The 17,823-nt window shown below is 32.9% G+C and overlaps 1 protein-coding gene across 1 annotated transcript; it reads left to right on the forward strand.

Annotated features, from left to right (window-relative positions):
* Positions 1-3,057: 3,057 nt before the first annotated feature.
* Positions 3,058-14,838, forward strand: LOC133188054 (mucin-2-like). Its single transcript, XM_061323443.1, has 12 exons — positions 3,058-3,312; positions 5,067-5,136; positions 5,313-6,248; positions 6,445-6,547; positions 6,898-6,973; positions 7,284-7,527; positions 9,869-9,937; positions 11,622-12,065; positions 12,640-12,726; positions 12,895-12,997; positions 13,108-13,171; positions 13,374-14,838. Exons 2-12 carry the CDS (start codon positions 5,097-5,099, stop codon positions 13,989-13,991), a joined length of 2,784 nt encoding a protein of 927 aa, XP_061179427.1. The 5' UTR covers positions 3,058-3,312; positions 5,067-5,096; the 3' UTR covers positions 13,992-14,838.
* The last annotated feature ends 2,985 nt before the right edge of the window (positions 14,839-17,823 follow it).

Below are 17,823 nucleotides of genomic sequence, written 5' to 3' on the forward strand. Positions count from 1 at the left end.
TTCGTGCGGAATGGCCCTGTTCACCACAGAATGGACTGGTGTATTTACGGGATGTATTTAGGCGGTCTTGTACTCTGTCGCATTTCAAAATATTCACATGTCCTAGCTTGCTTGATTCTGAGTAACGAAGATGTTCCTTTGTCAGAGAGATGGATTCCGTCCTTCCAGTACAATTCCGGGTGAGGTTTCCCTTGCTTAAGCACCTGTGTTGTGCATATCACTGTAGCTCCATATTCCTCACACACATTGATATCTTTCCTTGCCAACACTTCACAAATAAACACTTGTAGACTAGAATTCTGGGACTTGAGATCGGTGATAATTTCCACAAGATCATTTTCAATGGCCTCCATGTCACGGTTGTTTCCGACATCATTTCCCCCCGCAAGAATAACCACATTACTGTAGGAAGAGACATTCATCTCAGCTAATTTTGCCCGAATATGAGAGACTTGGGCGCCACTGTTTGTGCTAACTTGTACACAGGGCAGTAATCCACGGGTTTTGATTCTCTGCAGTATTGAACTCCCATTCAAGAGCACAGATTTCCCATCTTCTGACTGTCTCCGTACTTTCTTCGTCTTTTGGCTCAGTGGTAAATATGGACTCGATTCTGCATCCGTGGATGTGCTTGAATCTGTCCTCTTGGCAGTTAAGGTGCACTGTGTGTGTCTGGAGACTCCGTTTGACACAGGAAGACCTTCAGTAGTTGTTCCTTTCTTTTTCAGAGATTTATTTGATGTTTGAGTTGAAGTACTTTAACATATCTCTCTTTTAGGAAGCAACTGCTTTTTTAGATTTTCAACTTCCTGTGTTAAAGTTTCACCATTTCAGAGAGTTGTTTGATGATCTCTGCACTGCTGCATTGGTCACAATTAAGATCCACAGCTAGTTTGTTATTTTTTTCGGGTTTGCAGGTAGATTTTGGAGTGGATGCATAATACGGAAGTGGTTGCTGAATAACCAGCTTGCATTCTGTATCAGTATGACTGGCTTCCTGAGTTACATTATCGAGATCAGGTTGACTCATTATTTCATTCAGAAAGTCATTCCTGTACCATTCAAGAGCACTAGCCTCTTGGATTAGAATGGTATTAGTGCTTCTGTAAATCGTTACAGTTACTGAATCACATGCAGATTTTTAGATGCACCCATTTCTTTTATTATTCCCATGAAATAAAAGCATTTTCTGAAGCACAGATAAAACAAATTCATGCTTCTTGCCATCGTAGTTTATGGTCACACTTTCTTTGTTAAGCTTAACCTGAAGAAAGTCAGGTATACTAACTGAAGGGGTTAAGTCCAGTTCATTATCTTTTCCATTGAATGATTGTGATAATCCGGTAAATGAGTTTAAAATTGAGGTAAAAAAATGGAATTTACATTAAGATCCATCATTTCTTCATCATTTTTTCTTATCAGCTGGGTATAGATAAGAGCTCATAAAAACACACCTTATCTCTTCGACAGTCAGTCTTAGATAGATTTATGTTCTGATCTGACAGATATGAGGGGGTTCCCGTAGCAAAACTGGATTTAGCCATTACATTCGTACATGTATGTGAGGGGTGGTTGTGACCTCAATACTCAAGTACTTTTAGGTTTTTCTCTTACTGTCACCAGAAAGATAAATGAAAATTTAAAGGTTATGGTCTGCCCTTCAACCATCGTGAGCTGACAATAGAAGAAAAAAAAAACATCTCATCCCCAAGGTACATGTTTCGAAGAGTACATGTATGCAAATTTAGGGGAAAACGTTTAGAACTTAAAAACATGACTTTGAGTCCATTTGCGAGAAAATATTATTTTGATCATGGAAAATAACAGGGTTACATCAACAAAAGAACTGGTAAAAAATAATCTGTTTCGTCTCTGTGTCCTTCAAAAACTATCATAATAGGCATGCAACATCATAGAAATTCTATCGCAAGATTACGCAGTACCAACAGAGACTGACAAGTATTCCTTATAATGTAAGTGTATCCTACGCATCTTCCTATTGCGTAAGGAGAAAAAAACAAGAAAATTACACTAATGTCGGTCCCTTTGCATCCATGTACGAATTGTTTTCTCGGTGCACAATCTTTTTTCCTAAATTGTCGGAGGTGAGAACGTGTAGAATATTTGTTCAATTGTTCAGCATGTAACATAAATTGTTCCATTTGCTGGATTCTTTGGATGGAATCAACTGTGTTTGCCAGCAGCCAATCAAAGAAGCTATTGCAAACTGTCTCCAAAGAATTGAATTGTGGATAAAAAGAAATGTTAAAAATAAAATAAATAAAAGCATATTTGTTTTAATAAGAAAAAGAAACTTTCAGGATTAAATTAGAAAATAAAAATACCAATGTCCTTCACAAGATTTATGGTTATCATATTTTTTATTCCAACCAAAATATGTTAACAACAATTCATTATTTTATTCGGATTTTGCAAAAGACATTTTTTTTTTTTTTTGTAAAGCATGATAGGGTACTGGCAATTATACAAAACAATCTATTAAGTTAGTTTTATGACCAAAACATTGCTTGGAATAGCAATCCCAATGCAATGTTGATGTACTCAAAATGTATAAAACATATTGATAATAAATGGGACGGGAAAAGAACAGTATCATTTCTCCAAACCTGACCAAATATTGAATTATAATATTGAATATTTTCCTTTGAAAATAATGTTACACTCGAAAATTATGGAAGTGAACGCGAACTCGAACTCTCTCTCTTTCTCTCTCCTTTTATTATTACTTTAACACATGTATCTCTTCGATTTATACGTATCTATTTTATTTCTATTTTCATATTACGGTACAAATAAAACATAAAGCTTGAAACAATGGGTGTATTATAAAACAATAGGAGTATGACAAAACAGTGATAAGGTACTGATAAATCCGAATGTTTGTTATGTCACGTTTTATATTACGAATGCACATAACCGCCCATGAATAATACACTATCGTCAACCTAGATATATGTCCTTATAAATGTACAACGACAGATTCACCACTAACGCATTAGATATCCAGCGTGAAGAATTTACGCTCTGTTAGATTTAAATCCCTCAAATTGCTTCGATTTCGGAGATATCATTTTCTAACCCGGTCACTATCTATAAGTAAAAAAAAGAAAGAAAACACGTAGAAAGGAATTTAAACTTCCTCGTTCTGACAGCGGATTTTAGTCTCTAGCATCAGATTGAAAAAAAGGAAAAAAAAAAAAACCAGCGTACTTAGTACTTCAAACATCCCGGAAGAGAAATGGATTTCCTGGGGTATAAATGTCAGTAGTCAGGAAAAAAAAAATAAGGTATGTGCATCTTAAATCATTTAATTGCGGTCTGTTGCAATCAAAAGTCATTTATTTTTTTTTTTACGATCGATTCGTTTTAGAGGGATTTTTACTGCAACTTTCTCTCTCTCTCTTGCCGTAAATACATGTTTGTTCTATATTAATTTAACAAAATAAGGTGCAATAACATGTTTATTTCAAATACACATGTTAATGCACCTTTTAAAGTTGATTCTATGTCAAGAAAATGTTCGGATCAATAGACTTCAACTATGCACTGCCAATCCCCCGTGACAAAAATTGATACCCCTTACTGGCATGACACACTTTGCTGGGTATAGCGGTAATGTTTAGGCATCAACAAATTGGGCATCTTTTACACTCTCATAAATTGTTTAAAGTCTGTTTACAAGTAAAATGATGCCATTGCTGAATAAGGTATTATTTCCTGTATGGATTAATTTCTTAACTATAAATAGGTCTGATTCAGGCAGGGAAGGGCGTGGGCCGGGGGGGGGGGGGGGGGTGACAACAACCTAACATATTTTGACAAGCAAAAAAAAAGGTTACCAGACCTTATTTTTGAAGGAAGGGACACACTCTTAAATAGTTTTGCTTTTTTATGATTTAGTATGCATGATTTACAGGCGAATTTTTTAGAAGGCACAGCTGTAACTTAGCTTTATTTTTCATTGTAAAGTATATATTAGTAAAATTAAAGGAACACGTCCCCTGTTCCGTAAGTCTATTTATTTCAAGGAAAGAAAATTCGTTATATTTTTTTTACCTAATTTGTCCTACATGTACATGTCTATTACACAAAGTCGCACAATAAACTAAATTTAAATCATAAATTCAATATTTTGCCTTTCGATTTTATAGCATAATAAAATTTCAAGCATGTTCAAGAGCTATTGAAGATGGTATTTTAATAAACAGTCATCCTCCTCTTTACTAAATGCATATTTAGTTACTTAATTTACCTAATTTAGCCTTTCTCCATAAATTAAGTTAAATCCTTATTATTTTTCAGAAAGTTTTGAAACTAAACAATGAATATATACATGTATACAGTATAAACAGTGTATTTACATTATCTTGCTTTTGGTCGTTGTAATTATTATCATCATCATCATCATCAATATTTAGCCTGTCATACACCAACTGTAATGCAGTATGAAATTCTGACCATTCATATGATTCAGAACCTCATCTTTACTTCAGAACAGTATCCGGTAAATGAGATTATCTCGGACGAATTCACCATGTATTTATTAATTACTTAATATACGGAAGGGGTTATGACATTATATTGAGGTTAATATTACCAATTGCATATGTATGACTTCATATGGTGACCTTTTTCCTGTTGTTTTATGCACACATTCAAAATTTTTATCTATGTGAGGAGGAACAGACGGTTGTAAGAAGCATGAGAAGTGTACGGTAAAAAAAAAAATGTTGATAAGTCAAGCAAATAATAAGAGTATATACATATATATATATATATATATATATATATATATATATATATATATATATATATATATATATATATATATATATATATATATCGCTCGTTATGATGGGTTTTAATGCTTCACATAAAGAAGAAATTCTTCAAGATGCTGTATAAACATTTATGGCTTGCGAATTCAAGGTCTAAAAGGGGATTCTACAACAATTTTATTCTCCCAAAGCTAAATAGTTTAGATGATCCATACTTAAAAATTCCTGTGCGTATATATTCTATATTCGACTGTCTTTACAGGGCAGAACTAGTATAATTTACAGTACCTTACTACGATGGGTGGACTCTCTGAAATATTACAACTGACACTTTTAGGTAAATACTCTGACTCTTTTTCTCTTGCATGTAATATACGGGTTTCATTGTAAATTAAAAATAAGACGCATAAATGAAGTGCAATCAATAAAAGATTTGTAAATATTAAGATATATACTCATCTATTAATTTAATTCAGTTTTTGTCTCCGTAAATGTCGATTCTTCTTGTTTCAGTAATTTGCATTTTATCTTCCTATTTATCATCAACAACTTCGGAAGATCAAAGTACTTTTTCTTCCTCATCAGAACATTCATCGTCACTTTTTTCGTCATCAATAAAAAATGATTTAACTACTTCATCAACTAATGTACCAACAACAACAACAGAGATATCTACCAAAGGCGAAGACCAAAATAGCTTAGCGACAAATGCTAGAACAATGCAAACATCAGAAACTACAACAATAGAACCAATTACAACACAAGAACAAACAACAGAAAAAGTCACGATGAGCACGAACATTGATATGAAAAACAACACTGCAAAGTTGGATGTTTCATCAATAGCAAGTACATCTTTAACTTCGGGAACATCATCAAAAACATTTTCAACTTCGACAACATCATCAACAACACAAAATACTACAACACCACCAGCTACAACTGCCCCGACAACAAAGTCAAAAACATCAGAAAGTATTTCTACAGAAATATCACCAAATATGACGTCAGTAGAATCAACAATAACTTTGACTTCAGTAGGATCAACTTCAACTATGACACTTTCAGAATCATCATCGCCAACTACGACGTCAGAAGAATCACAATCAACTAAGACACCAACAGAATCATCAACTATGGAACCTACAACATCCTCACCAGCTATTACAACAAATTCATCAACTATGAAACTGACAGATTCCTCATCAGCTATTACAACAAATTCATCAACTATGAAATTGACAGAATCCTCATCAGCTATGACAACAGAATCATCAACAACTTTAAAAACAACGGAATCACAAGCAACTACAATATCAACAAAATCATCAACACTAGAAGTTACGAAATCGCCAACCACATTAGCGTCATCCTCAAAAGAGGGGACAACAGACTTGACTACCAACCGCTATATCAATGAAATTGATAGCCTTTACTCAAATATATCAGGTGAGGTTTGAAACAATCTATAAAATCAATGTTGATATGTTTTCATCGTCTATATGTGAGACAACTTCAAAATGCAATATTTAAATCAATAAAAGTAAGTAAATTTATTTATTTACCATCAGTACTGATAAAAAGTTGGATATATGATTAGAGGAATTTATCAGCATATTTCTTTCAATTGCTTTTTAAACACCAGAACTGAATGGCAGAATTACATCACTGAGAGCAGCGGTTGCAGTGCTGAGTGTGATTTTAGCAATGGTTGTGGTCGCATGTATTCTTTACTTTATAAGACAAAGGTTTTTTGTGTTTAGTATCATTTTTCGATAAATATTAATATAGAAAATATAAAAATATCTATTCTTTTTTCTACGATGTACATTGTTATTACATTTCAATATAACTGAAAACTACAGTAATTGTTTTGGGTTTTTTAAGTTAATTGTGTAATCACAATTTTTAAAAAAAATATTTTGATTCTGACGAGTTCAATCCTTTAAAATTCAGCATAGAAATAATGTATATGATGTGATAAAATATTTCATAAAATATTCACATATTACATCATCTCAATTAGAGAAGGGTACGTTATGAGTTTAAGATTTAGGATTTTTCAAAAATTCATTCAAGTTTTATTTCTTAATTTAAGAATGCGTCCTGTAAAATCTCCATTTGAAGAAATGCATGGAGAAAAAGTTGACGTGGAGCGTTCGAAAGAAGAGGTGGTGAGTTGTCATCATTAAATGAATAGTTATATTTAAACTGCTTTATTTATAGTTATCAAACTCATTTAGTTAAAACTGTTTTAATTATAAGTATAAAATTCGTATATTTTTTTTTAATTACTTAACAATGTAAGGTAAGAAAGAATATCCCTCTGGAGAAGACTTCAAAATATTTTCAAAAAAATAAAAGCATTATATAAACTTCATACTCAATACTTTATACATGTAATTTCCGAATGAGCATACCTGTTTAAGGTAACACTGGCAAGCAAAACTTAACACATCATTTATTCTTTTTTCTGATTTATAGACCAGAAGACCATACTTCAATATTGCACACAATCCTTACAGAGAAAGCACAGCGTCTTTGGGGGATGAGAGTATCCCTGCGTCTTACTCTGCAACCTTTAAACCTCAAGAAAACGCAGAAGCGAGAGCCAATGCTTCACAAGGGATAGTCATGGAAGAAATACCCCTTAATGATAGCCTTAACAATAGTTTTGCCTCACCAGTTATTCAAAATCAAGATATGGTCGCCCGGGACAGTAAACTCTAATCACTCGTTGGTGAGCACACTGTACCTGTGATGGCTAAAGATCTTTTTAAAAAGCGTTGTCAAACAACTTAAAAATATATGTACATAACAAGGTTGTTTGTATCTTTGTTTGTTGTTCAATATAGAAGATTAGTTCTAGGTATACAGTATTTAGTGTTTAATTTAGCTTTTTTATTGTAGAATATTATAAATATTTCATTGGTATTCAATATCAAAAGTGTGATACCAGTACTTTGCTGTTGAGACTAAAGTTAATTATTTACATTCGTTACTTGACGTGTTTTTTTTAAATGTTTTTTTTCTCTCGACACACTACATAATTATGCTATTTATGACTCTGAATCAGAAGTAGAGTTTTTTTTTTCCTTTTTTTTTGTTTTTTTACACAATTAATATTCATAACAGCATGTAAAAACTCTTATTTGGACCCTTTTCTCGTGATATAAACCAATTGGTACACCGTCATTCCTGACCTTAGATTGTCCCCACCCAGTACAACACTAGGTCCTTTTTAGTCGAAGAGAGCTCTGCTAATTTTTAAGTACTCAAGCATCTTCTACAATCCTGTTGGTACAGCAATCTGTTTTATATCACATCCTTGAGGCTATCAGGTCCTTGATGTTACACTGGGTGTGAAATTAGTCGTAACAACGATAAGTTAAGAGTGTATTTTATATCTTTTTTTTTTTTTTTGCTTCCTTTTTAAACAAATGTTAAGCTCATATTTATTTAGCTATATATAATATAGAAGCGTTGGCAAAAGGAGTGAATGCTTTATTTTCATATTTTACTATAGTAAAATTTTGTTGACACTAATTTCTGAGGAATATTCAGTAAGGAAAGAAAATGAGCACGCTTTGTTTAAATTGTTGAACCTCTGTAATCTTATATTTCTTCTTTCATTTAAAGTACGCTCTTTTGATAATATCATTCAATTTTATTACGTGCCAGTAGTGCTTTACTTAATGCATTTTGCTCACTTTCTCTATGCATTCAACAGGAAGCAGAAAAATTACCTAGTATATTTATAGTTTAAGAAATAGTGTGCCGCAGTTATGATAAGAATATCATTTAAGTCTAACAGAGCATATTTTTTGGTTTGTGTCTGTATACTCCAAAAACAAGCTGTCAATGAAGAAGATGTTGTCACTTTTAAACAAATAAGAAAGGAAGGAAAAAGCTTCATTTAAGTTGCAACAATATTTAAAAGAGGTCAAAGCAAAAATTCTTGAAAAAATATTGATTTTTTATCTTAATTGACATTGAATCTTTTCATTTTGCCTGTCCTCTTAAAGTTTTGTTTCAAAAAATCAAAATGTCGATCTAGAAGGAAGGATATCTATTTTCAGCTTTTTGAGTGATAAAATATATATACTGTCATTGAGGAAAAACGCAAATTGTGGAAGATGTATGCTTAAAACACAAGAACTTCTATAATGCAACAAGTAATGAAGAAGCTAAATAATAGTTTGATTAATACGTTTTCATGCATTTAAGGAAATGAATAAATGAACATTATCACTTGCTCTTATGGAAGAAAACTGTAACAAGCCTGCATGATTCTTTTTACATATGAACGAAGAACGAATCCCAAATCACTTCCTTTTCAACAAACACATACAAAAAGAAAGGACGTACACAGGTGTACATACCAGATATGGAGAATCACTGAATTAGTAAATATAATGTGTGTATGTACACTCATCAGGAAGAAAATAGAACGAGCCATGAGGAAATAATTCAACGGTAGGAGTATCTTGGTAAGTAGAAGATATTTTAACTCAATACTTGGACATTTGAATTAATATTAATTCGCTACGTGTTTGTTTTTTGTAAGTGTAATGAAATATATGAAGATAACGAACAGTATTCAAGCTCAAAAGTCCATTATACAATACAAATCAAATAAAAATTATGTCTCCTTCATTATCATTATCTGTGTTAATCAAAGAAAAACGCTTTTGAGATTTTGCACTTTATATTTGTCACTAAAATAACTGTTATGCAGGCCACAAGAGTAGTACATTTTTCGAAGAAAACAAACAAACGTCTTTTCTTAAGATGCTTTTGTTCAATTAAACTATACATGGTGTAAAAAGGGAATGCATTTGCTGTCTGTGTACGCGTCTTCCTTCACAATATTACACTCATGTGTTTATTTTATGGAGAACATGTAATACTTTTGGTATTTTTAACATCTTAATTTTCTGTCGGAAATTAAAATTATACATTTATTAAGTTAAAAGTTCAATGTGTTATCACGTACCACACTTTTTAAGCGACACCTTCCCTTTATACTTTGGTTATGCAATACTATTAGTTTCTCAATTTTTATTCAGCCTCACAGTCTATTGAGTTGATGTTCTGTCATCCAATAGTCATTGCCTTGTTTATGGCGAATACACCACGTAAACTGTCTTTTTCACATTAAAAAAAAAAAGAGATTTAAATGCAATTTCCGAACATCAAAAACACAAAACCTTTGCTTTGCTTTCCGTTAAAGTATACACAGTAAAGATATGTGCTTGCATTTATTGTGTTTAATCTTATTTATTGCACAAAGGGAAATCATCAACATCGCATATACAGTATATATATATATATATATATATATATATATATATATATATATATATATATATATATATAATAATAATAATAATATAACAAAATTAGTTATCGTGGCTAAAAAATATCCAGGAAGATTTTGGTTTTTTGTTACATTCTTTAAAGTACGTGAATATATTTTAGTGGATATTGTATTTCAAAGGCAATCGAGTGAATGAAGAAAAGGGATCTTTAAATAGAAGAAATTCGAAAAGAAATTTTGTTGTCATCGTTGAAAAGAATATCTTGATTTCTACATGTAGATAGACAAGTATTCACTACCGGTTAACAGACAACATTATATGAGTAAATCTTCCTCCTTACTGTTACTCATTTTGTTTAAAACAACAACAAAAACGTCTATGGTTTGTTAACGTTGTTCAGAAATGTTACATTACTACACGATGTTTGTTGTCGCTTTGGAATAATTTTCTGCTTAGTTTCTTAGAATCATATATGGCAAAGCCGATATCATCAGGAAACGTGTACAGATAAGGTTCTTTCTTTCTGTTTTTCTTTTTTTCTTTCTTGCAATGAAAAATTCGTTTCGTATTTTCTTTTTTATTTAGGTTTTCTATAGCTCTTCATTTTGTATTATTTTCGGACCATGATAACATACATGCACAGTACTAAAAATTCCTCTGTTGTTTCCGAAATTTTTTTTTTAAATCAATCAGTAAATGAATTCAAGGGGAGCTTCTGTTATTCGTCAAAAATAATTTCCTTAGAAAAACTTAAAATGCTGTTTCGCTGTTATGGTGTTACTAAATACGTTGACTTTTAATTATAGTTTATCTGCATATGTATTATCATGGAAATTCCCTACTCATTCCTAAATACCTCTTTCCGGAAGAAAAGCTGCATAAGCTATAAAATGACCCTGGGATGCAATATAAATGAATAATTTGCACACCCAAAAGTTAATTCATGGGTTAAAAAAGGAACAGTAAAAATGCTAATGTATGAGCAACTGCATTTTTAAAAAATAAAGAATATATTTACAATTTGAAACAAAAGATGACATTGGGTTAATAATCATGTAAAGAGTATGTACGATAGGTAAGGTCTACCCATGAAGAATTGAAAACCAATTTACAATAAAAGGGAAATAAAACATCACTTATTAATGATACACAAGGTTCTATTGATGATATTACCGGTAATTTAATGTTTATCCACAAGACTTAAAGCACATTAAACGGAAGTATGTCAAATTTATAAATAAATTTTAATGAAAAAAATCAAAGGTGAGGAAGCAATATTCATGCTAGTGTTATATGATTTTTTTTTTCTTGAATGCACGTTGCCTCATGCAAATTAAATGATTTAAGCTTGGTAACAAAACTATCAATTGGTTTCAATAATATTCCATATACTTACTCACGTTTCATCTAATGATACTGTTTTTAAAAACTTGTTACCTGAATGATGTTCATTTTACACGAATTACTATACACATGTTGATTTTTTTTATTTTTTATCTAGACTCAGGCATCGTGGAAATGGCAAGATTATTCTTTACATACTTGAGCATGTCTTTTGTAAGTACAATCATGGCTTCGACATCTCCAGAACCAACAACTGTCCTAATGATGAGTTCAGAAACAGATGAATCACCATTCAATACATCAGGGATGTTTACAACAACTACAAGAGCAGCGTCTGCTGAAACAGAATCAACACCATCTTCTTCAACATTAAGTCCTATATCAGAAGCCATCACAGACTTTTTAACTTCAATCAATACAAAAACTACATTATCAACAACATCTGAAAAGAGCAGTGATATGCCAACAGTTACAGACATTCAAACAACAGTCAACAGTACTAATACAAAAGAGAAAAGTCGCTCTTCTATTTCTACTCAAGAATCAACTAGTCGTACATTCTCATCAACAACTTCAAAAAATCCCTCAACTACTTTGCAAGGTATCTATGCACCTTCGTTAACGTTATTACATCAATCGACCGATTTTACATACTAGTATTCAACTTCATTAAGTATTCAACTTCATAAAGCACATAAACCTATCATTTACACACACATCAATGGCTAGTATCTTCATCTTCAGAAATTGCTAATTTTTATCCCGTTGCATTCTTATCTTCATTAACATTGATTCACTGTCATTAATTATATCTGCATGAGCATGCTCTTTGTCATTAGCAACTATAGCTAGTTCATCGTCGGCAAGCACATTTTCATCACAAGGCACTAAGATAGTTGTAACAACATCAGTCCCAACAACTATTGCACGTACATCAAGTATTCCTATAAAACACTCTTCTCCACCGATACCTCCCTCAGTTTCCTCAACAGGTGAGTGTAAGCAAGTATACAAACTTCTTTTCTATAAAAGAATGTTTGATAAAATTTTAACCTTTGATTTAATAGTTAAAATATTCAATAGATTTTGTAAAAAGGGTAGGCATGGAAAGATGTAGCTAATTTGAATGACTTGGGTGACCTGTCATTAAGTTCTACATATTTACACTATTTCAGTAGATACCGCCACTTCGAAATCCATGGGGTCATCGACAATTAATCTTTTAGAGGGACAGATAAACAAACTGAAAAACCAGATTGCAGGTACACACTTGTAAAGTTTGACGTGTGACTTTCGCATCCAAAATTCGTGTTATCGTTTAAAAGAACAATTTATTTGATCGCATCTATTGTCTTTGTATAGATATTAGTCTTTTAAATGTCATCTTTACAAACAAGCAGCGTTATTACTAAAGCTATATTTCTTTTAAGATCTGGATGAAGAAAAAAGATATCTTTTGATAGCTGTGATTGCTCTGGGATCCGTTCTATGCATCTTGTTGCTTCTTATTTTAGTGGTTTGTGTAAGAAAACGGTGAGTTTTATTTTTTCATCTTTCAACATTTATACAACCGAATATATTAGATTCTATTATTCATAGACATGGTGATAGATATGATTCAAATTAACGATGTTTTTTTACAGCAGGAATAGATTGAGAACTCCATATGAACAGTTTGAGATTGATGTAGTGGGCGGTCCGTATATGGCAAGTCAGACTGTATTTCGTATTGTATTACACAACTATTTCTGAAGAAAGGGTCATTGATTCCTTCTACTCAAAAAATCTAGCATGTAGCTCCCTTATCTAAAGAAAAATTCAGTTCATTAAATGCTAATATTAAGAAATAAACAAAATCAGATTGTGCAAGAGAAAAATAGATATTTTTCAGGTTTGAAATCATTTTCAGACACGAGAGCCGGTTATAAAACAAGAAGCCATTTTCAGGCCAAGCACTGCATCATTAGGGGATGGTCCACCACAGGATAACCAAAGGTTGGAGACATTCTCCCGTGCAGAAGAAAACAAACAGCGTCTGAGTATGTTACAAATGATTAAAGACGGATTGGCCACCTCTGACCGCTACACTTCTAATCCGGAAGTTCTTGCTGACGTCACAGTAATCCAAAACATGGATGAGGGTACGAAGCAAAATACAGATCCAGCAAATCCTGGAGGACATCATGATAGTAAAAATACCACACAAAATAAAGATTCAGTCAATCCTGATGGAAACCATATAAGTAGAAATACAGAAACATTTGCACAGAAAGGTGGTGAAGGTGGACAACTTGCTGTAGAGTCATTGGATAAAAAGAAAGAACCCGAGGCACCTGTTGAACTTCTAATTGATATTAGTGAGGACAAGCCATCAACACAACTTAATGAATCTTCTCAACATACGAATGAAAACTTTCCTCCTCCTCCTCCACCACCACCACCACCAGCACCAGTAGCGCCACCAGCACCAGTACCGCCACCAGCACCATCACCACCACCAGCGCCGTCACCCCAAGAAATGAAATAATCGGGATCATATGTACATGATGTACAACATAAAGCATAGTTCAGTGGAGAGAACAATTCCAATACAAAAAAATTGTGATGGACCCCAAATTGAAAGCACGGATATTGTCGATAAATAATGTCAGTTACAAGATGAAATGTCAAAGTCATAAGAAGCAGGTGTGTGGAATAATGAACTGAGAATGAAATTTAACCTACGTCACTAAAGGTTTTCAAAATGTTTTGAGGAAAACACTCATGTATACTTTGCATTATTCAGCATATATTTTTGTAAGACTATATTTCATAGGTTTTTCATATTGCAACAGTGATATGTACATATACTGCACTTCTTATTCCTTTCCAATAATCCAATTTCTCATTATCTGGCTTACATTAATTACATCCCTCCAGAACTAATTGTTTGCTGCAATAACCAGAAATGAAGTGTTCCTTCCTGCAATGTTATTCTTTTAACAGGAAGGATCTAGAGTTATATACAATAGGTTTTTAGCACTAACTGGAAGATAAAACTATATTTGAAAGAAGGATTTTTATTTTTCGTGAACAACACATAAAATGAGGTCATACCAACCTTTATATGCTGTATTCTAAATGCATCTGCCCACCCCGAAATCCGCAAATTCTTAAGAATACAGCAGGTATGAAGATACCATTCACACAGCAATATGGAAATCACATAATTTTTTAAAGAAATTTAGGAAAACTATATTTAAAGGAGACACATTAGTCTCAAACAAGTTTACCACATCGTTTTATCGCCTTAATGAAATACATTAAAACAAGCTTATCATGATGTGCCTAGTACAAACAATCGTTATCTTAAATATTTTATTGAAAAAAATTCTTATGACTCATACAATTGATCTTTATTTTTAATTACATGTATATTCTTTTACATTTTCGGAATATAGAAGGTTATATTGACGTTTTATCAATTCACAAGACTTTTTTTCTTAGTTACTTTTTATAGCTACTTTCATTCATATGTCGGCTGGATAGATAGATATATCCTAGCTCATTCATATGTCGACTCGATAGATATATCGTAGCAAAATCGAAATAAGACATATCATAAAGTCTGCCACATCTGTTATATATTTGGAGGATTTACTGACTATAGATGTTAATGACAAACTTAACAATAAACTAATAGTTAACGGGATAACATTTAGTTGCTCTTCCATTGTCATCTTCTATTTCATATTTAGTAATATTCCAGAATTACCTGTATATGGTGTTTACATCTCGCAACTGATTTGGTATGCAAGAGCATGTTCCGAGTACGATCCTTTTTTTAAACCAAGCCAAGCAACTGCAATAAAACGTTGAATTATTCAGATAACGAACAGTAATCAAGATAAAAGTCCATTGAAACAATACAAATCGGGAGCAGAGCAAACACATAAAACATCCGAGTTAGGATCAGGTGCCATGGAGGAGTGGGCATCCTCTGTCGACCAGTCACATGCACCCGCCGTGTGCTCATTGTCATGATTGGACAAACGGAAAAATCCGTAGACAATTCAGTGTTTACGGTAAATAATGGCTTAATGAAATATGGAGATAACTAACAGTATTCAAGCTCTGAAGGCCATTCAAACGATACAAATCAGGAGCAGAGAGCACGGACCTCTAAAACATCAGAGGTGGGATCAGGTGCCATGGAGGAGTGAGCATCCCCAGCCGACTGGTCACACCCGCCATGTGCTTCTTGTCATGATCGGGAAAAAAAGGAAAAATCCACAGACAATTCAGTGTATAAATACTAGAAATGGCCTATCAATTAGTATGAAAATGTCAGTCTGCATTCGACTTAATGATAGATTGTATTTGCTGACAAGGTCATTGCATCAACCATAAAACTTGCAAAATGATGACTTTAAACGAGACTGCTGATATCCTTGTTTCATCAACTTCTTTATCAATAGCTTGCTTCATTTTAGAAATTCTTTGTACGTGGAGCATGCTCTCGCGTATAGAATCAACTGGGAAATATAAACTCAATATGCAGGTGATAAGGATATATTCCTACATAAGTAAGGGAAGTTGACGATAGAAAAATTGAATCGTCACGTTTATCATAAAGTTTTGTTGTTAGGTTACCATTAATGTTTTTTTCTAGTAAAATATCCAAGTATGAAACAGATGTGTCAGAATCTGTGTATCTTTTATTTCAAGTTCACTTGGATATATCGAGTCGACGTGTGAATGGAAGAAACTATTGTTAATTGATAAAACGTCGTCGAGCTGAAGGCCACATGTACAACAATTAAGTGTCTTCTTCTCATAAAGACGATTTTTGTTTAATTAACTCTGCTGATGGAAATATAAAACAGGGGTCAGCTCCTTAAGGTTGTTATAAATGGTTTTATAATGACCTTGTTAGCAAATACAATCCAACATTGGGTCGTTTTTGACCGACATACCAATTGTTGGGCCTTTGTTTTTATACTAAATTTGACTACGGATTATTCCATATATATATATATATATATATATATATATATATATATATATATATATATATATATATATATATATATATATATATATATATCAAATAAATTACTTTTTGATCATGGCGATTGTGACCGATCGACAGGGGATGCCCTCTCCTCCTGGGCACCAGATCCTACCTCTGATATCCAGGGGGCACGTTCATGCCCTGTTCTCAGATTTGTATTGTATGAATATTTTTGAGATCGATCATTGTTCATAATCTTCACCTATTTCATAAAAATTATATCTAAGTTAATCTTACAAGGCTTTCTACAATCTATTTTAAGCATTTTGCAAATTCTACTATCGTTATAACGAACTTGTTTGCAAAGACGTTTATTTTGGTAGTATACGTATTTTCATCATGTCGCGCCATAATGTTTTAAACAAATTTTGGCTACGAATAACTCCCGTTTACCTGATCAATACAGAAGGCTGCAAGAGAGCGAGTCCAGTGAAAGGGGATGCTTACTTCTCCTGAACCTCTCTAGCGTTTCCAGTGATCTGTGTTTTTACCGTGTTCATATAAACCGAGGCCCTGTGTCGTAGTAGGTGCTGGCTCGAAAAAGATCCCTTACTACTCCATGGTCCTGAGTACTGAGTATAGGTTTAAATTTGCAGCCCTTAAGGTATCCGTCCCATATTAGGACCTAATTTTCTAACTTTAAATATACATCATGTATTATATACTCTGATATTAATTCAAGGCATTTTAGAGTAGAAAAGGATTTACCAAGAGAAATTTTCAAAAATATAATGACCTAAGCAGTAATTAATTAATGAAGATTGCACTGAGGTATATGGGGACACGCAAATTTTTGAAAAAAAAAAAATTAAATACTAAGAATATCAATAAATGCTATGGTGGAAAGATGTATTGAATTATTAGGAATATAACAAGAGGCCCATGGGCCACATTGCTCACCTGAGCACAGTGGATAGGCAAGAGCACAAATCAGTTCAGTATTGAAAAGATTTCGGGGGGGGGGGGGGGGCTTGAATTTTAAACTACCTGATGATGCTTCCATGTCAAAATAACAAATGGCTTTGTTGTACCTGAGAAGATTTTAAAAAAAAATTCTGATATATTCCTTTGTAAAAATTTGATCCCCCCTTGTGGCTCCTCCCTATCCCAGGGGTCATCATTTGAACAACTGGAATTTACACTACCTGAAGATGCTTCCATATCAATATGACTAAACATAGCTTTTTTGTTCTTGAGAAGAAATATTTTTTCTATATGTTCTTATGAAACATTCGATCCTCCATTGTGGCCCCGTCCTACTCTCGGGGGTCATCATTTGAACAAACTTGAATCTACACTACCTGAA

The sequence above is a fragment of the Saccostrea echinata genome, unplaced genomic scaffold (genome assembly GCF_033153115.1).
Source record: "Saccostrea echinata isolate AGI-Se365-2 ecotype Australia unplaced genomic scaffold, CSIRO_AGI_Sech_v1 ptg000015l, whole genome shotgun sequence".
NCBI classification, from domain to species: domain Eukaryota; kingdom Metazoa; phylum Mollusca; class Bivalvia; order Ostreida; family Ostreidae; genus Saccostrea; species Saccostrea echinata.